The sequence below is a fragment of the Mobula birostris genome, chromosome 3, assembly GCF_030028105.1.
Source record: "Mobula birostris isolate sMobBir1 chromosome 3, sMobBir1.hap1, whole genome shotgun sequence".
In the NCBI taxonomy this organism is placed as follows: Eukaryota; Metazoa; Chordata; class Chondrichthyes; order Myliobatiformes; family Myliobatidae; genus Mobula; species Mobula birostris.
In genome coordinates, this window is record NC_092372.1 from 102,663,145 (window position 1) to 102,684,142 (window position 20,998).

The 20,998-nt window shown below is 40.8% G+C and overlaps 1 protein-coding gene across 1 annotated transcript; it reads right to left on the minus strand.

The window, feature by feature from the left end:
* Positions 1–15,626: 15,626 nt before the first annotated feature.
* LOC140194653 (alveolar macrophage chemotactic factor) lies at positions 15,627–19,613 on the minus strand. The gene is made up of 4 exons (XM_072251908.1): positions 19,512–19,613; positions 18,430–18,562; positions 17,838–17,921; positions 15,627–17,086 (listed from the first exon to the last, which is right to left on the minus strand). Exons 1-4 carry the CDS (start codon positions 19,570–19,572, stop codon positions 17,029–17,031), a joined length of 336 nt encoding a protein of 111 aa, XP_072108009.1. The 5' UTR covers positions 19,573–19,613; the 3' UTR covers positions 15,627–17,028.
* Positions 19,614–20,998: the final 1,385 nt, after the last annotated feature.

Below are 20,998 nucleotides of genomic sequence, written 5' to 3' on the forward strand. Positions count from 1 at the left end.
CGTTAAAAAAGAACCCGCATTTACCACCTCGTCTGGCAGCTCATTCCATACTCCCACCACTCTCTGTGTGAAGAAGCCCCCCCAATGTTCCCTTTAAACTTTTCCCCCCTCACCCTTAACCTATGTCCTCTGGTTTTTTTCTCCCCTTGCCTCAGTGGAAAAAGCCTGCTTGCATTCACTCTATCTATACCCATCATAATTTTATATACCTCTATCAAATCTCCCCTCATTCTTCTACACTCCAGGGAACAAAGTCCTAACCTATTCAACCTTTCTCTGTAACTGAGTCTCTCAAGTCCCGGCAACATCCTTGTAAACCTTCTCTGCACTCTTTCAACCTTATTTATATCCTTCCTGTAATTTGGTGACCAAAACTGAACACAATACTCCAGATTCGGCCTCACCAATGCCTTATACAACCTCATCATAACATTCCAGCTCTTATACTCAATACTTTGATTAATAAAGGCTAATGTACCAAAAGCTCTCTTTACGACCCTATCTACCTGTGACGACACTTTTAGGGAATTTTGTATCTGTATTCCCAGATCCCTCTGTTCCACTGCACTCCTCAGTGCCTTACCATTTACCCTGTATGTTCTACTTTGGTTTGTCCTTCCAACGTGCAATACCTCACACTTGGCAGTATTAAACTCCATCTGCCATTTTTCAGCCCATTTTTCCAGCTGGTCCAAGTCCCTCTGCAGGCTCTGAAAACCTTCCTCACTGTCTACTACACCTCCAATCTTTGTATCATCAGCAAACTTGCTGATCCAATTTACCACATTATCATCCAGGTCATTCATATAGATGACAAATAACAATGGACCCGGCACTGATCCCTGTGACACACCACTAGTCACAGGCCTCCACTCAGAGAAGCAATTCTCTACCACCACTCTCTGGCTTCTTCCATCGAGCCAATGTCTAATCCAATTTACCACCTCTCCATGTATACCTAGCGACTGAATTTTCCTAACTAACCTCCCATGTGGGACCTTGTCAAAGGCCTTACTGAAGTCCATGTAGACAATATCCACTGCCTTCCCTTCATCCACTTTCCTGGTAACCTCCTCGAAAAACTCCAACAGATTGGTCAAACATGACCTACCACGCAAAAAGCCATGTTGACTCTCCCTAATAAGCTCCTGTCTATCCAAATGCTTGTAGATTCTGTCTCTTAGTACTCCCTCCAATAATTTACCTACTACTGACATTAAACTCACCGGCCTATAATTTCCCGGATTACTTTTCGATCTTTTTTTAAACAACGGAACAACATGAGCCACTCTCCAATCCTCTGGCACTTCACCCGTAGACAGCGACATTTTAAATATTTCTGCCAGGGCCCCCGCAATTTCAACACTAGTCTCCTTCAAGGTCCGAGGGAACACTCTGTCCGGTCCCGGGGATTTATCCACTTTAATTTTCCTCAAGACAGCAAGCACCTCCTCCTTTTTAATCTGTACAGTTTCCATGGTCTCACTACTTGATTCCCTCAATTCCATAGATTTCATGCCAGCTTCCTTAGTAAATACAGACGCAAAAAACCTATTTAAGATCTCCCCCACTTCCTTTGGTTCCACACAAAGCCGACCACTCTGATCTTCAAGAGGACCAATTTTATCCCTTACAATCCTTTTGCTCTTAATATACTTGTAAAAGCTCTTTGGATTATCCTTCACTTTGACTGCCAAGGCAACCTCATGTCTTCTTTTAGCCCTCCTGATTTCTTTCTTAAGTATTTTCTTGCACTTCTTATACTCCTCAAGCACCTGATTTACTCCCTGTTTCCTATACATTTCATACAACTCCCTCTTCTTCTTTATCACAGTTGCAATATCCCTTGAGAACCAAGGTTCCTTATTCCTATTCAATTTGCCTTTAATCCTGACAGGAACACACAAACTCTCACAGGAGCTCCTCTGTAACCAGCATAGGTGACCCTTGCTGTGAGATTCCCATCAGTGAGCCTGGGTTTGCACCAGGTTTCTAGCACAGCAGCACACAGGAGGACCATGGGGTATGCATCTGAGTGTTCAGTCCAGGGAGCCAAGATCGTTTTAACAAATGAGAGCTCTGTGGTTAATAGTGTAAACTGCAGAGAAGATGTCTCCACTTTGGAGAGCCTTTACCTGGAGCGATAGCATGTGGTTCGAATGTGTAGCATTCAACCACAAAGACTAACTGCAACAAGACCAGAGACATATTTGAGGTGTGAATTTTTACATAGCATAATCTGTTTATTAATCACTTTTAAGATGTCAAAGCTTACTGATGATACATGAGAAAAAGGAATGAAAGTACCTTAGCATAGTTAGACCAAGCAGGATAATGAGTCATAAACACAAGAAAGTCTGCAGATGCTGGAAATCCAAAGCAACACACCCAAAATATTGGAGTGACTCAGCATCTATGGAAATGTAGAGATAGTTGACATTTCTGGCCAAGTTGCTTCCTCAGGACTGAGAAGGAAGGGAGAAGATGCCAGAATAAAAAAAGGTACTACAACAGTTGAAAATTGCCAGTGCTGGAAATGTAAAATAAAAACAGAAAATGCTGGTAATACTCAGCCCAATTATGTAGTAGGCCATGTTTTAGACCAAAAGATCTCAGCCAAATAAAGGCTATTTGGCCCATTGTGTCTGTGCCACCATTCCATCATGGATGATGCAAGTTCCCTCTCAGTCCCAGTGTCCTGCCTTATCTTTTTATCCCTTCATGCCCTGACCAATCAAGTGTCTATCAACCTCTGCCTTAAGTATACATAAAGACTTGGCCTCCACAGTGGCAAAGAATTCCACAGATTCACTACTCTCTTGTGAAAGAAATTCCTCCTCATTCCTGTTCTAAAAAGGACACCCCTCTATTCTGAGGCTGTGTCCTCTGGTCTTAGACTCTCCCACCATAGGAGACATCCTCTCCACATTCACTCTATCAAGACCTTTCACCATTCAATAGGTTTCAAAGCGGTCACTCCACATTCTTCTGAATTCTAGTGAACACAGGCCCAGAGCTAATAGATGCTTTTTGTATGACAAGCCATTCAATCCTGGAATCATTTTTGTGAACTTCCTTTGAACCCTCTCAAGTTTCAGCACAGTTTCTACAATAAGGGGCCCAAAGCTGCTCACAATACTCCAAGTGAGGCCTCGCCAGTGCTTTATAAAGCTTCAACATTATAGCTTTGCTTCTGTTGCTCCTATCCTTGTTTTATTTCATATTTAGTTTATTCTTTAGTTGGGAATATTGCCAGAAGCAGTTGTGCAGAATTTGCGAGAACTGGGGTTTCCATCAGCAGCCTGCTGCTGTGAAGGGTGGAATTATTGTTTGTGCAGCAGTATTGCAACATATGTTACTTCTCTGTTGAAACTCAACTTACAGAACCCCCACTGATGTAAGATTGTGGTTTAGAAATTCTTACACCTGAATGTTACCAAGGCAATACCTTTGAATATCTTTGTTGTTTAGGAGATCAAGAAAAATAGAAGGAAGAGGATTGTTAGTAGTCAAGAGGAACGTGTAAATTTTCACTTCTCTTGGTTTGAGGTGGCCCAAAGAGCCATAGTTCACATCCTTATGAGTACTCTGAATCTCTTCTGCTCTTACATTGTCATCATTGGGTGATGAAAACCAAACTATAAACATCCTTAGGTGAACTATTCAGGATATTTCTATCTTGTAATTATAAATAGGGTGCTGCAGTATAGCAAAGGGGTCATTGATACTCCAATTCAACAGTGAACCTTATTCTCCTTCACAGGAGAATGGGGATTTTCGTGGGTATAAGCTAACTATAGTTTAATTTTCCTTTTCACTGTCCCTTGAGCAAAGCTTTCTCTATTGTCTCTGTAAAATTTCACAGTAAATATTGAGTACAATTCTGATGACGGTATCAGAATCCCTCAGATCATTCAGAAGGATTTATACGTGAATTAACAAAGTTATGGCAAATCCGGTCTCTACGTTTGTATTGAATGCTTTCAAAGGACCCATGCAGGCACAATTAACCTTGTGCTCAGAAGCAATGGAGAGCATAATTCTATGGAGGACACAAAATCTATTCAAAGATGCTGTTCAGTCTCTTCCAGTCTGCCAACAAATGGGACAACTGGGAGAAGGGTGGGGGAAGCCCAATGAGAGGAGTATGTGTGTTTAATGAGTAGACAGAGTGGGTGAAGAGGGGAAAGAAACAGAGCAATGGGGGGGGGGTAGGGTAGAGTGTAGTAGGAACTGGGTAGATGAGAAGGAGAGAGGAAAGGGACTAAGGTGAAGCCATTTACCTTAACTTGGAGAATTCATTGTTTTTGTAAACTACCCACGTAGAAAGTGAAGTGCTGTTCCCCAAGTTTGTCATGGAGTGAAGGTGATGGTGTGGGAATGGGGAGAGATATTAAAAGTATCAGCAAATTTGAGTCTCTAGGAGTCAGACAGGTGAGGCAATAGCTACCAATGTCTGAAAGGGTATGAGAGTGAAGCAATGATAGACCAGAATATTTTTGTGAAATTCAAATGAACATAACTTGGCACCCCAAAATTCAAATAAATTTATCTTCTAGCTGACTACTTTTTGTTTTAAAAGGTCTTTCAAAACTTGAAGAAATGTGGCTGGTTTCACTTCAAATTTTAACTAACTCCCAAAAGGAATTTTGCTTTTAAGTAATCAAGAGCTTATATTCATGTCAAATTAATTTATTCTATTGTGACAAGCTCCAATTACTTTGAGGTTATTGATATTACCAGATCTCAGATGACCAGTGCTCAAAATAATTGATAATGAAATATATCTACTGTAGAAAGAGAAAACCCCAGTACAAAAAGTATTTACGTTTTTAGTGTCATTTGTTCAATACATATGGTAGTGTTAATGTTTATTTTTAACCTTAACACTATTGCCATTCATGTATTCATGTGCCCCCCCCCCCCCCGGTTAATATGCACTTTCATTATTCAATATTTCAATATCTGGTAGTGGAAGGACCCTAGACTGTGATTCTTCCTCATAAAACCTATGCATTGGCTGCACCAAGCTTCAGTGCATCCTTCAGCATGTACTCCTGTAGCCTGGAATATGCCAGTCAACAACATTCTTTTATGGGCATCTCACTGTCCAGGCTTCCAACGGAGTGCACCTGTTGATGTTGAATAAAGTTCTTGTCCTTAGACGTTGAGAGTTTTTAACCATACTCAACCAAGCAGCTGGGCCCAGCCCCTCTCTGTGTTTTGATCTCTCTAGTGAGTCCAAGTTTCACATAACTTGTTACACTTCACATTCAGTAGCTTTACTTAATGTATTTTTGTTTATTCCATTAAGTAGTGTCGGTGTCTATCTCAAACATTAGAAACTCTGCAGATGCTGGAAATCCAAGCAACACACACAAAATGCTGGAGGAAATCAGCAGACCAGGCAACATCTATGGAAAAGAGTAAACAGTCAACGTTTCAGGGAGAAAACTTGCAAATGCTGGAAAGCCTGAAATGTCAACTGTTTACTTTTTTCCATAGATGCTGCCTGGCCTGCTGAGTTCCTCCAGTATTTTGTGTGTGTTGGTGTCTATCTGCCTATTTCATGAGTAAATGTGTCATCTTTATAACTATATAACCGTATAACAATTACAGCACGGAAACAGGCCATCTCGGCCCTTCTAGTCCGTGACGAACGCTTACTCTCACCTAGTTCCATCGACCTGTACTCAGCCCATAACCGTCCATTCCTTTCCTGTCCATATAGCTATCCAATTTAACTTTAAATGACAACATGGAACCTGCCTCAACCACTTCTGCTGGAAGCTGGTTCCACACAGCCACCACTCTCTGAGTAAAGAAGTTCTCCCTCATGTTACTCCTAAACTTTTGCCCTTTAACTCTCAACTCATGTCCTCTTGTTTGAATCTCCCCCACTCTCAATGGAAAAGGCCTATCCACATCAACTCTATCTATTCTCCTCATAATTTTAAATACCTCTATAAAGTCCCCCCTCAACCTTCTACACTCCAAAGAACAAAGACCCAACTTGTTCAACCTTTCTCTGTAACTTAGGTGCTGAAACCCAGGTAACATTCTAGTAAATCTTCTCTGTACTCTCTCTGTTTTGTTGACATCTTTCCTATAATTCGGTGACCAGAACTGTACACAATACTCCAAATTTGGCCTTACCAATGCCTTGTACAATTTTATCATTACATCCCAACTCCTATACTCAATGCTCTGATTTATAAAGGCCAGCATACCAAAAGCTTTCTTCACCACCCTATCCACATAAGATTCCACCTTCAGGGAACTATGCACCATTATTCCTAGATCCCTCTGTTCTACTGCATTCTTCAATGCCCTACCATTTACCATGCATGTCCTATTTTGATTAGTCCTACCAAAATGTAGCACCTCACATTTATCAGCATTAAACTCCATCTGCCATCTTTCAGCCCAATCTTCTAACTGGCCTAAGTCTCTCTGCAAGCTGGAAAACCTACTTCGTTATCCACAACTCCACCTATCTTAGTATCATCTGCATACTCACTAATCCAATTTACCACTCCATCATCCAGATCATTAATGTATATGACAAACAACATTGGACCCAGTACAGATCCCTGAGGCACACCACTAGTCACCGGCCTCCAATCTGACAAACAGTTATCCACCACTACTCTCTGGCGTCTCCCATCTAGCCACTGCTGAGTCCACTTTACTACTTCGATATTAATACCTAATGATTGAACCTTCCTAACTAACCTTCTGTGTCGAACCTTGTCAAAGGCCTTACTGAAGTCCATATAGACAACATCCACCGCTTTACCCTCGTCAACTTTCCTAGTAACCACATCAAAAAATTCAATAAGATTTGAACTTCCATGCACAAATCCATGTTGACTGTTCCTAATCAGACCCTGTCTATCCAGATAATTATATATACCATCTCTAAGAATACTTTCCATCAATTTACCTACCACTGACGTCAAACTCACAGGCCGATAATTGCTAGGTTTACTCTTAGAACCCTTTTTAAGCAATGGAACCACATGAGCAATACACCAATCCTCCGGCACCATCCCTGTTTCTAATGACATTTGAAATATTTCTGTCAGAGCCCCTGCTATTTCCACACTAATTTCCCTCAAGGTCCAAGGGAATATCCTGTCAGGACCCGGAGACTTATCCACTTTTATATTCCTTAAAAGTGCCAGTACTTCCTCTTCTTTAATCATCATAGTTTCCATAACTTCACTACCTGTTTCCCTTAACCTTACACAATTCAATATCCTTCTCCTTAGTGAATACCGAAGGAAAGAAATTGTTCAAAATCTCCCCCATCTCTTTTGGCTCCACACATAGCTGTCCACTCTGATTCTCTATGGGACCAATTTTATCCCTCACTATCCTTTTGCTATTAATATAACTGTAGAAACCCTTTGGATTTATTTTCACCTTACTTGCCAAAGCAACCTCGTATCTTCTTTCAGCTTTTCTAATTTCTTTCTTAAGATTCTTTTAAAATTCTTTATATTCCTCGAGTACCTCATTTACTCCATGCTGCCTATATTTATTGTAGACATCTCTCTTTTTCTGAACCAAGTTTCCAATATCCCTTGAAAACTATGGCTCTCTCAATCCTTTAACCTTTCCTTTCAACCTAAAAGGAACATGAAGTTTCTGTACCCTAAAAATTTTAGCTTTAAATGACCTCCGTTTGTCTATTACATCCTTCCTGTTAAAAACACTGTTCCAATCCACTCCTTCTAAATCCTTTCGCATCTCCTTAAAGTTAGCCTTTCTCCAATAAAAAAAATTGATTATCTTGGTACCATTCAGTCCATTGACCATGACAATTGTTACAGTGACTATTCCTTTTCTTAGGGAATACACTGCACTTCCCTCAATAAACAGGATTTTAAAAACCAATGTGAATGCCATACTAGCACACTAAATCATATACTATACATGTATGTGGACATACTGTATAGTATATTCCAAATTAATTGAGCCCGAGGCTCGACTGGAGCGGAGGCCTCCGCAACCGTGACTCGGTTTACGGACTTGTTTCAGCCAGGAGCCCGGCCATCTGGGATTAAGTGTCAACTTTGGGGCCCAACCCAATTGACAGCCCAGGCCTCTGGCAGCTGGAAGTGGCAGCGGAGCCTCCACCATCACTCGGCCCGACCCGGAGCGCCCGACAACGCGATCCGCTGATCAACCTCCGCGGGATGCGTCCACCAACCTCAAACAGCTGACAACAACACACTGCATCGATGGAAACCTACAAAGATGCACTAATTACTGAGAAAGCATGGGAAAAGAGCTGGGTTGCTAGTCAGATTGAAGCTGAGGGGCTTCAGGGTCCCTATGCCCACCATCCTACTAGCTAATGTGAAAGCCATAGAGAACAAGGTGGATGATCTTAAAGGGAGACTCATCTACTGCATGGAGATGCAGAACTGCTGTGTATTCTGTTTCACCGAGACTTGGCTCTCCCCTGCCAACCCCGACTGCCATCTGACCGGAGAGATTTTTGATCCATCGGATGGACCACATGGCGTCTTCGGGCAAGACGAGGGTCGGTGGTGTCTGCCTACTGATCAACACTGCGTGGTGCTCAGACACAGTGGAACTGACAAGCTCCTGCAGCCCGGACCTGGAACACCTGTCAGTGAAGTGTCGTCCCTACTATCTGCCACAGGAATTCACCTTGGTCACACTGACAGCGGTCTACATTCCCTCCCAGGCGGACGTGGAATGTGCTCTGAACATACTGTATGCCAACATCAGTGAACTTGAGACCAGGTATCTGGAGGCTTTGCTCATTACAGCCGGGGACTTTAACCAGGCCAATCCCAGAAAGGCACTACCAAAGTTATACCAACATGTCTCCTGCCCCACTAGAGGCCCGAATATACTTGACCACTGCTACACAGCAGTCAAGGATGCCTATCGTTCTGTCCCACGACCTCACTTCGGAAAATCAGACCATCAGACCATACTCCTCCTCCCGGCTTACAAACAGTCACTAAAGTGGGAGGTCACGGTGTCAAAAGTAGTGTTGTGTTGGACAGAGGAAATGGATGAGGTCCTCCGTGACTGCTTTGAATCGGTGGACTGATTAGTATTCAAGGACTCGGCAACTAAACTCGATGAGTATGCCTCAGCTGTCACAGACCTTATTTGGAAATGCACGGAGGACTGTTTGTCTCGCAAGACGATCCGGGTATTCCCTAACCGGAAACTTTGGATGAATTATGAGGTCAAGTCCCTTTTAAAGGCTAGAGCTGCGGCTTTTTTGTCCGGGGATACCAGTCGCTACACGGAATCCAGGCGTTAACTCCAGAAGGCCATTAAGGGCACCAAGAGGCAATATCGAGCCAAGTTGGAAGCCCAGGCTAACAAGAAGGATGCCAGTAGACTATGGCAGGGTCTAAATGAGATCACTGGGTGCAATAAAAGGCTGGGAATATCAATAACTGTAGCGCTTCTCTTCCTGATGAACTTAACGTATTCTACGCAAGATTCGAACAGAAGAGGAGCGTCCCGACCCTCCGGATGAACCGGACCTGGTGGCATCGAGATTCATCATCACTGAGGAGGACGTTAAAAGGGCCTTCCTGAAGATAAATCCAAGGAAGGCGACGGGCCCAGATGGCGTCCTGGGATGGGTTCTCCGGGCCTGTGCAAGTGAGCTAGCTGGAGTGTTTGCAAACATCTTCAACTGCTCCTTTGTTCAGTCTAAGATCCCCTCGTGTTTTAAGAAGGCAACAGTGCTGAAGAAGAGCAAGGTGGCATGCCTGAATGACTATCGACCTGTGGCTCTGACATCAATTGCTATGAAGTGCTTCGAGCGATTGGTTATGGCACACATCAACCACAGCCTACCGGTCAACCTCGACGCTTTGCAATTCGCCTGCCGGAGCAACAGGTCAACAGCAGATGCCATCTCTCTGGCCCCACATTCCTCCTTAGAACACCTGGAGAATAAAGACGCATACGCAAGGCTCCGTTTAATTGACTACAGCTTTGCCTTTAATGCCACCATTCCAAGTAAACTGATTCCTAAGCTCCAGAACCTGGGCCTTAGCACTCAGATCTGCAGCTGGATTTTCAACTTCCTCACAGACAGGACCCAGGCTGTAAAAATAGGGGACAAGCTCTTCTCTACAATCACCCTGAGCTCTGGTGCCCCACAAGGCTGTGTACTCAGCCCCCTGCTGTACTCACTGTACACCCATGATTGTGTTGCCAAGTTTCCATCAAACTCAATATATAAGTTTGCTGATGACACAACAATTGTAGGCCGTATTGTTACGTACCCCGTAACTGGGTTGCCAAACCAGCAGAAATGGATCACTCAGTTGGAGTCTAGATTACTAGAACTAAGAAAGTTTTATTAAAGAAACAAGCAACACAGTACTCTAATCAAACGGATAATAAATGCAACAGTTCAGCAATGATAAACATACATGTACACAGAATTAAGATAACAGAATCAATCAAGCTCTATCGTTGTCTAGGGGTAAATGACCAGTTTCAAAGTAACACAAAGTTCAGTTCAGTTCGCAGTAATCGCTGCTGTGGCGATGGACAGTGGGGGGGAGGGAGGAGAGAGAGAGCAAAAGATGAATGAATAGTCAAGGCTTCCACACACAGACCTCCGCAGTCAGCTTTCGGGCGAGTCCTTTGTGATGTCATCTGAGGTCACCGACCATGACCCCTCCGTTTCCAGACACGATCGTTTCCCTGCGCTGAACCTGGCACCCAGGCAAGGGTGGACACACACCAGGTTCCCGTCGATTGTACCTTTCCATCCTGTGCGTTTATGGCCCGGTACTTCCCACCGACTTGTGAGAGACGCACCGTTTCCAGGGTCTTGTTACCTCGGGTGTCGTGTGTGTCCTGCTTTAGCGAACCTGTCCCTTTTTATCCCCCTGCTGGGGTATGGCCTGTCCATCACTTCAAACAGTTCAGGGTTCAAAAGGGGGGCTGCTCTAGACAGCTCTCTCGCCCGTCCCTTCATTACACATCTCCAAATGCTGCTCCATTGTTTCCCTTATCTCTCTCTCTCCTGAAGACAGGTGGCAGACCAACTGCTGATCACACAGGACAGCTACATCTTATCCATGTGTATTCTTGTCACAGTATCTCGGGTAATGATGAGTTTGAGTACAGAGAGGAAATTAAGAACCTGGTGGCATGGTGCGAAGACATTAACCTATCCCTCAACATCAGCAAGACGAAGGAATTGGTTGTTGACTTCAGAAGGAGTAGCAGACTGCATGACCCAATTTACATCGGTGGTGCGCAAGTGGAACAAGTCAAAAGCTTTAAGTTCCTTGCGGTCAATATCACAAATGACCTGACTTGGTCCAACCAAGCAGAGTTCACTGCCAAGAAGACCCACCAGCGCATTTACTTCCTGAGAAAACTAAAGAAATTTGCCTGTCCCCTAAAACCCTCACTAATTTTTATAGATGCACCGTAGAAAGCATTCTTCTAGGGTGCATCACAACCCAGTATGGAAGTTGTCCTGTCCAAGATCAAAAGAAGCTGCAGAAGATTGTGAACACGGCGCAGCACATCACACAAACCAATCTTCCATCCTTGGACTCACTTTACATCGCACGCTGTCGGAGCAGTGCTGCCAGGATAATCAAGGACATGACCCACCTAGCCAACACACTTTTCATCCCTCTTCCCTCTGGGAGAAGGCTCAGGAGCTTGAAGACTCGTACGGCCAGATTTGGGAACAGCTTCTTTCCAACTGTGATAAGACTGCTGAACGGATCCTGACTCGGATCTGGGCCGTACCCTCCAAATATCCGGACCTGCCTCTCGGTTTTCTTTGCAGCACCTCACTTTTCATTTTTCTATTTTCTATTTATGATTTATAATTTAAATGTTTAATACTTACTATCTTTTACTATTTTTAATATTTAATATTTGTAATCCAGGGAGTGGGAAGCGCAGAATCAAATATCGCTGTGATGATTGTACGTTCTAGTATCAATTGTTTGGCGACAATAAAGTATAAAGTATAAAAGTATAATCGATTTGTCTCCTCCTGGTTGATTGTTAAAGGAGGTATTTGCAGAAGTGTTGGAACAAGTGTGCCAATCTTTAGGTAGAGATAGAAATGAAAAGATGGGAACAATTTACGAACAGTACATGATCTCTAGATGTCCAACCTTTGCAATCTGGATGAAGTATACTTGACATACTGATTGCTGCAATATTACTACAACATGGACCACCAGATTCCCTTTGAAAGGGGATACTCAGATTTTATGTAGATAGAAAGTTATCGCTCTCACTCTCCCTCTGTTGATATTTTCCAGTAGACTCATGCCGGTCACTGTCATTTTCAACTGCCTTTTCTGCTCTTATGTTAAAATATCTGGAGCCAAGTTATATTGAGGACAAAGGAATATATACTTCACAGGACCTTTGGAGCTTGTAACTCGCCTGCATGGCATATTACAATCATCCTCCAAATTATCCACTTCATCCTGAGCTTGAATTGGTTATTTAGTAATTCAGTGAATAAGTAAAGTTTTCAAAATCATGCAGTCTTTCTCAAGATTCATCCAGCCTTGTTCAGTACTTGCTGCAAATTCTGCACCAAGCTTACTGCCTTCCACCCTATGTGGATTTTTGCCACATTACATCTGTTGGCCTAACTTTCCAGTGAAATGACTTTCTTGTAACCTTTGAGCAAGTCAGATTCCTCTTCTAAACTACTTGCTGTGCCCTGTAATTATCTGCTGTCCAAATGATGCATTGAACAAAATGGTTTATTCTTCGTTTAACAGCATTTCACCTTGATCTGAATTTCTGGCTTTCCTCATATTGTCCTCTGTAATTTTGCTTTTCCATCTCACAATGACTTTCTGCAGATATTGCCACAATCAACCCAATGGCAAATTAACTGCCTTTGCAACCAGATACCTGAACAGATAACGCAGTAAATGCATGTGTTTAATTAAAAAAAAACACTTGTAACATCTCAAAATGTATACTTCATTGATTCTTCTAACTCAGCCTCTGGGAAAATTAGCCATTCAGTGCTGTTCAATTTCCCCATAGATCTTGGTTCCATATCATTGGATCTTTTGACAATCTGTTGTGCATGCTGTTTTTGAATCCAGTTACCAGCAATATGTAACTGGATCCATAGTTGTGCACTGGTGAACCAAAAGTTTGTCTGTGCCATAACCCAGTCCATCACAGATAAAGCCCTCCCCGCCATTGAACACACCTGCAAAGAGAACTGTTGTAGGAAAGCAACATCCATCATCAAGGACTCCCACCACCCAGGCCATACTCTCTTCTCATTATGGCCATTGGAAAGGAGGTACAGGAGCCTTAGGTGACACACCACCAGGTTCAGGAACCATTATTACTCCTAAATCATCAGGTTTCTGCCCCAGAGTAGATAACTTCACTCACCCCAATACTGAACCGATTTCACAAACTAAGGACTCACTTTCAAAGACTCTACAACTCATATCTTAATATTATTTATTTATTTGTTCATTTGTTATTGTTATTGTGTTGTTTTTGTATTTGCACTATTTGTAGTCTTCTATCAACAAACATGATAGTTGTTTGTCTGTTTATGTTTGTGTATAGGTTTTTGTTGATTCTATTGTGTTTCTTTGTTCTACTGTGAATTGCCATAAGAAAATGAATCTCATGGCAGTATATGGTGACATATATATGTACTTTGAACTTCTTGTATGTGTGTCCATCAGCAGGTTACTCTTGTGTTAAGGAAAGTATTTGAGGTATTTGTGATAGACATTGTGATTCATGATAAACCAACTTGCTTGGTATCAATGTGCATAATTATCAGTGTATAGTCATGAATCTCCTATTCATTCCTTTCTCCCAGTAAATTCCATTTCTCTTACTTGTCGCTATGTCTTTGGCCTGTTTCCATTGTATGGATTTTACCACAAAGATACTGGTATATATTTTATACTTATTTATTGAGATACAGTGTGGAATAGATCCTTCTGGCCCTTTAGGGTGTGCTGCCCAGCACCCCCCAGATTTAATCCTAGCCTAGTCATGGGGCAATTTACAAAGACCAACTAACCTACCAACTGGTATGTCTTTGGACTCTTAGGTTAAACTAGAGAACCCGGAGGAAACCTGTGAGGTCACAGGGAGAATGTACAAACTTCTGACAGGCTGTGGCTGCTGGTGCTAACTACTATGCTACCCTACAAATTTATCCTATGAATTTGAGACACACAAGGACCACAATCTTTGTCAACAGTTACAGGTCCTCCTCTGGATCTTGCACTTTAATATGCCCTGTGCATAAGAACATGCAAAAGAAGAGCAGAAGCAGACAACATGATTCTTACTAAACTTTTATTGCAAAGCCATGTTCTTGTGTTATCTTCATGTCCCTTGATTTCCTTATTGCTCAGACATCAGAATTTGAGTTTAACAGATGATTGAGCTTCCACATTCATCCAGGGTTTGAAAATTCCGAAGATTAATCATACTATAGCCTTGTGAAGAAATTTCTCCTCATCTAAATTATATATAGTTTATCCTTTATTTGGGGATGTATCCACTTGTTATATACTCCACAAAAGGGGGAACAGCCTCCCTGGCTCCATATCCTTTATTTCGGATGTAACCGATTCATATACATTCAACAGGGAAAATAGCCTCCTTGGCTCCAATCTTATAGGAATGCTGTGAGCTTTAATGGGATATTATTTAACTTTTCTTAATTCCAGAGAATACATGACGAGTTTACTCGTCTTATCTACTTGCATTTGCAGCATCCACATGACCTGATTGTGGATGATCATGGAGTCACTGTAATTTCTGTGGACTTGCTTCCCATCTGCACCTTCGCAGAGTGCCTTCAGCAATTCTGCTTGATATTTCCATATTGATGGCTATTTCTCTCTCTCCTTTGAAGTTTAAGTTCAAACAGTTCTGCTTGAATCCTATTTTGCTTACAGGACACATTACTGAAGCCATAGCATGTGATCTAAAACATTTGAAAATCTCATGTTTTAGCATGTGTGCTTTCTGGTCACTGGTTGCAGTTGTTTAATTTGCAACTCTTAAAACTGTTGAAGACACTTTGTTAAAATATTTCAAAGTTTTCACGACATTCTTGTAAGGAGCCTCATCTTACAAAGTTAATAAATTCACAGATGATCTGAATGTCTCTAGCTCATGTTATAGTAATATTAGAACCTCCTTCCCCCCCCCCCCCCCCCCCCGGTTGCTCTGTTCTCCCTTCTTTCGGGGCCCTGATTATACTATTCATGCTCAAGAATATCTCCACTTATTTGGCCACTGGGTAAATCATTTAGGCTTCTGGTACTTGTCAGGATAATTGCCATGTGCATATTGTCCACTGCCTATCATTAATGTTACTGTAACTCAGGGGTTCCAACCTTTTCTTATGCCATGGACTGAGGTGTCCGTGGGAACCAGGTTGGGAACTAAAAGTCCACCTCACAAACCTTGCATTTTGTTTGTGTCCTGCTACTTCCCTAAGGAGCAACAACCAGTACTGGTCTTTACATTGAGGATCTGTAGATTATATTGCTGGTCAGTAGAGTGATTGACAAGGATAGAGCTTCAAAATAAAAGACTTTATTGAATGTAGACAACTAAGAGCAGTGCATGGTTTATCAAAGCATCAACATCTATATCAATTGTTACACTGGTTTTGAAGATACACATACACTCACATTCTACATTTACAGTGGTACACATAATCCAGGTATATGTGTAAGGACTTGTAAAGATGCATACAAAAGTGGAATGAAATATTTAAAAAATAAGCAGTTACTGCAATTGTGCATTAACACCATCTAATTAACACCTTCAACTACTTAAACTATAAAAATCTTGGTACAAAATAATTTGTCATTTGGTTTCCAATAGTATAACAATTTAGCAGAGCTACCTTCCATTCAGGACATGAAACAATGGGCTAGAAATTCTTCGTGAGGTGCAACGTTTACGATTTAGGTGATCTTAATGATAAACCTGATCGTTGATGATTTCTCGAAATTTACCCTATTTTAATGATGGAGATGTCACTATGCTATCCAACGTGATGCAAGGCATGTTTAGACATGACTTGGAGAAAAAGATTCTTTGTCACAATTCATGCTTGTGAAAGATGATGTGGGCTTTGCATTCTGATACAGGTTGAGCCTAAAAGAGGGACTGTGTCTTTTCTCCTCTGGGTATGCCCCAAGTTAAGTGTTTTGCCTGGTCTCCGTTTCCCTCCAAAATGCTTCTGCTTTTGTTTTCAGGGACTTTAGTTGCTCTTTACACATTCCTGAAGCTATACCCACTCACCTGATGTCCACCTGATCACGATCACCTTTTTAACTCAGACTACCCCACACAGCCACAAACTACAACCCACCTGGCTTCCTCCATAAGTAACACAATGCTCTTTCTGTTGTTTGGCTTGTGGTAGTTGGGGCTAAGGGGGAGGGATGGAGATGTGCGAGGTGCCCCCACACAAAGTAAACACATCAGCCCCTCCCATAAACAGAGACACTTTAACTCACTGTTTTTTTAAGAAGCCCTTCATGTTCTAGCTCAATGCCTATGCAAATGACATTACAAAATGCATTGAGTTCATGTTACCATTGTATCCGATTACATTATCATTAGAAACCTTAACATCTAGTAGTCAAACACTGGTTAATGTTTGAATTTAATAGCTTAAAACATGCATCTTCAAGCTTTCCATCCATTTAACTCTATTGAAGAAGTAATTGATATTTATCAACAATAAAAAAATAAAATTCCATTGCATTTCTATACTCATATGTGAAATTATTGACAAACATATAATGGTATATTAAAATTTATGGCTCAGGAGCTATATAGAAGAATTAAAGATAATGAACAAATGACAAAGATTTGAGGATTTCATATGTAAACAAACAGAACATTTCAGCTATTGACAGGACTATTACGATGTGCTTTATCAATAACTGTTTGGCTCATTAATCTGCTTTATCAAAGGGACATTTTGTTTCATCCGGCCAATGGACTTGCTGCAGTGGTTGGCAGAGAGGCTTCATTGCTTTTCTTTCTAGGAAATACCAGAAAGAAAGATAAAGTGAGTTTGAAACATTAGTTTGGTTCTAATTGAAATTTACCAGCTAAGTATTGCTTTCTGCTGGGAGATCGGTGATTGAACAAGAGCAAAGTGAGAGATTTCATGTTTTGGATGAGCTATCAAATGAGACATTAAAGTGTTCACTTGGGTGGACATAGAAGATTCAATACTATATCAGTATTATCACAATGGCTTATTCTTCAGACGACTAAAATAAAAATAAATTATTTGATCATTTTCACAAGGCAACTTGCCAAGTGCAAATAGGCTACTGTGTTTTCTATGTAACAACAGTGATAACACAAATGTTGCAATGACTTTTGAAATATTTATTTATTGAAATACAGTGCAGAATAGGCCCTTCTGGCCCGTCGAGTCACAGCACCCAGCAATCTTCCGATTTAATGCTAGCCTAATCACAGGACCAATTACAATGACCAAAGAACCTACCAACTGGTATGTCTTTGGACTGTGGGAGGAAACCCACGCAGACACAGGGAGAACGTACAAAATCCTTACAGGCAGTGGCGGGAAATGAACCTGGGTCACCTGTACTGTGAAATGTTGTTCTAATGTCCTGAAAGATATTCTATAAATCTATGTATTTTTCTCACATTAATAATGTGCTTAATTGAACTTTAGTGCATTATGCACGTGTAGATGGTCCTGCATGCAATTAAAATCCAGATGATACAAAAATTTTGCCTAAATGAACAGGATTTACCTTTCAATCAAGATCCTAATAACTCTTTTGACCCATGCGGTTTCAGGATTCACACAGACCTTTGTCCCTGTCTTCAGGGTAATTCTGTAATGCATAACGAGAAAGTGTTTTGGTTAAAATAAAGAAGATATGGCACTGTTTCCTGCAAATGAGTTTTCTATCATAATTTATATGAACAGTGATTTAAAACATTCATTGAACAAAAGATAGCCATTAAATGAATACATTCAAAGGCAGTTTCAAAAAGAAGGGCCATTATGCAAACAGATCTAAAATTCTGATAAATTACAGACAAACCTTAGACAGCTATAAGATTTGCTGTCTTAAAACACAATGAAAATAGATCATGTTAAGGACATACTCAGATATTAAAATATATTTAATATGTTTAATTCAACATTTCTCCACACTTACTGACTAAGGAGTCGACATAAATGTGTGATTTCAATTTTATCAGTGTGGGAAGCTTATTTAAGATAATGTAAAATTTATTAATTCCACCTGCTAACTCTGCATCAAGCAAACTATAATTTTTCAGACTTGTGGAGTTGAATTCTTAGATTCACTATAGGAGGCTGAATTTTGTACTTACAAAATCTCCACCTTTCTGCAGTAGGGACCCTGAGGAAAGATCTCGATATGTTGAAACTTTCTGGGATCAATGGCATGAGATGTAGTTCTCACACATCTGCATCTTGAGATTTTTTGACCTGCTGCACACAAACCTATCACAAAAGGAAAAGAAAAAGAAAGGTCTATAATAGTGCCAAGAAAGTTAAAAGTAGCTGGAAAAAAATTGCTGACATGTTGCAAACTGCTTCCTTGAATAATACAATACAGAAAATTCAGTTTTAGATGTTGTTTTCCAAATTCCTATACTGTTCCAAAATCTTATGCTGTTACTGAATGTATATAATGGCCTATTCATTATTAATATGTACAATCCTTCCCCAATTTGTCTGCAAATTAAAGGGAAAATTACATGTTTCCCTAGTGCATTCTATAAAGGTAATGGGCATAACTTTGAGTATCTGCCAGTGACAGAAACCTTGTCAGTTAACAGAAAATATTTGCAAAACAGGTCTCAGTACTTCATTGAATTGGTTGCTATCCTGTGTTGGGCACTAGCTCGATACAAAGTGGGCATACAAGAGAAAGTCTTTGAATAATTTGGAATTGAAGATGAAAATATGTTTACACTATACCGTAACAGCATGATAAATTATCAGTGGTGAATGCTACTCACTTCAGTCTAGACTACCAGCTTGATTGGATCCAATCTTATCTACAATGACTCATTTCAGGGCTTTATAATCGGTCACTGAAACTCCCCCCAAAAGGTCAGCTATTTTAATTCTTATAATCAGAGTAATGCCAACATAGATTAATCGTATTGGATGTTTAAGCTATAATGGATTTTGTTTCATATATGGGACAGTAATCATCTGTACTCACTTTCCTTTTAAATGAGAAGTTGATACAAACTATTTCTATGAAAGTATTCAAACAGTATATGGCACAATCATATACTTCTCAAATATTTACAATTATCATTCGCACTTGCTTTGCAGTAGTAACATGAACATGTATCTTGCTTCAGAACCAATTAAATCCATCATGAATCATAATTGCCAATCATCCAGTTTTAATTTAAACTACATGGCTAGTACTTACCATGAGCAGCTAGGCAAACAACAGCTACCGCCACCAACAAAAACGTAGTCTGAGTCTTCATCGTCAGCAAATCTGTATGACCTTTGTGTTTCAGTCAGAAGCTGGCAACCTTCAGAGTGTCTTGATTTGGCATAATCAGACTTGTATTTAAGTGCAAATACAAAGGAAGTCATGACATCAGAGCAAAGAAAAACATGACATAAGCATAATTGTTCATTCTTTGAATCATTTCTTCCAAAACAATACAAGGATGAAGGATGAACTTTCTCCATTTATTTATGCCTGATTTTAGAAATAATCACTTTAGTTTATAGGTAAGCCCTAAACAATTATTTCTTGGCTTCCAGTATCTCTGTGCATAAAGCAATATGCTGGTGCAACTTTCCTCATTCTGGCCACTGAATGTTTGCTTGTCTCTCTGGCCACTTCAACAATATAATTTCAAATTCAAAACTTTTTCTTGTGAGATCAGTGCTCTGGCACACAAACGCTAACTATTCTTCTTACCATAACTGCTGCTTAACCTGCTGAAGGTTTCCAGCAATTTGTTTTTTTTTTAAAAGACAGATTTCTAGAATCTGCAGTTTTATTTGATTTCTGACAGGGATGCAATGTATGTTTGACTCATTACTGCCTTTGATCTGTAGAATGAATGGCTAGCACCTTCCAGCAATTCCCATTACTACTTTCTGTGGAAATCTAAATCTTTGTGATGGGCAGCGATTTTAACAGCATCTTTAATTCACTTCCACTGAATCTATTAAGTTGCCAGGTCGTGCAATACCCAACAATCCTGTAGATGGGGTAAGACTGCAATACATCTGGTTAAAACCACATAGTTAGTCTGATCCTGGATAGTCCCCCAGTTTGTAGCCCAAGTACTCACGGTCAGACCCACTGAACTCACGTCAATGACCGTTGGCTCCTACTGGCTGACCATTAACTCCAGGAAGATCAGAAAGATGGAATAGAGGTATGGAAGCTGAATGTGAAACTGGTGATCCAGAAAACATTAAGGAACAATGAAGGGTTGTGCAGTTTAACAAACCATGAAACCCTCCGACCATACCTCCAATTAATTTGATTACTTCAAACTTCAAAGTACATTGATTATCAAAGTATGTGTACTTTATATAACCTTGAGATTCATCTCCTTACAGGCAGCTACAAACCAAAGAAACCCGATAAAACAAAAGAAAACTGTCAAACACCCAACGTGCAGAGAGAAAACAAAAACAAATTGTGCAAACAATAAAAGTAAGCAACTAGCATTCAGAACTGAAGTTCATGAAACCAGGAATCATTGCATCTGAATCAAAATCCATTACTTGCAGATCACAGCCTTAGTTCAGCACAGAGATGAGTAAACCTCCATTCCCGACACCCTGACCATTTCAATCTGGCCCAGAAGTGAAATCATCCAAACCTTATGTCGTTCTTTGCTGTTGGACTGGGGCCCTGCCACTTCAATACAGTCTCATGCCTGG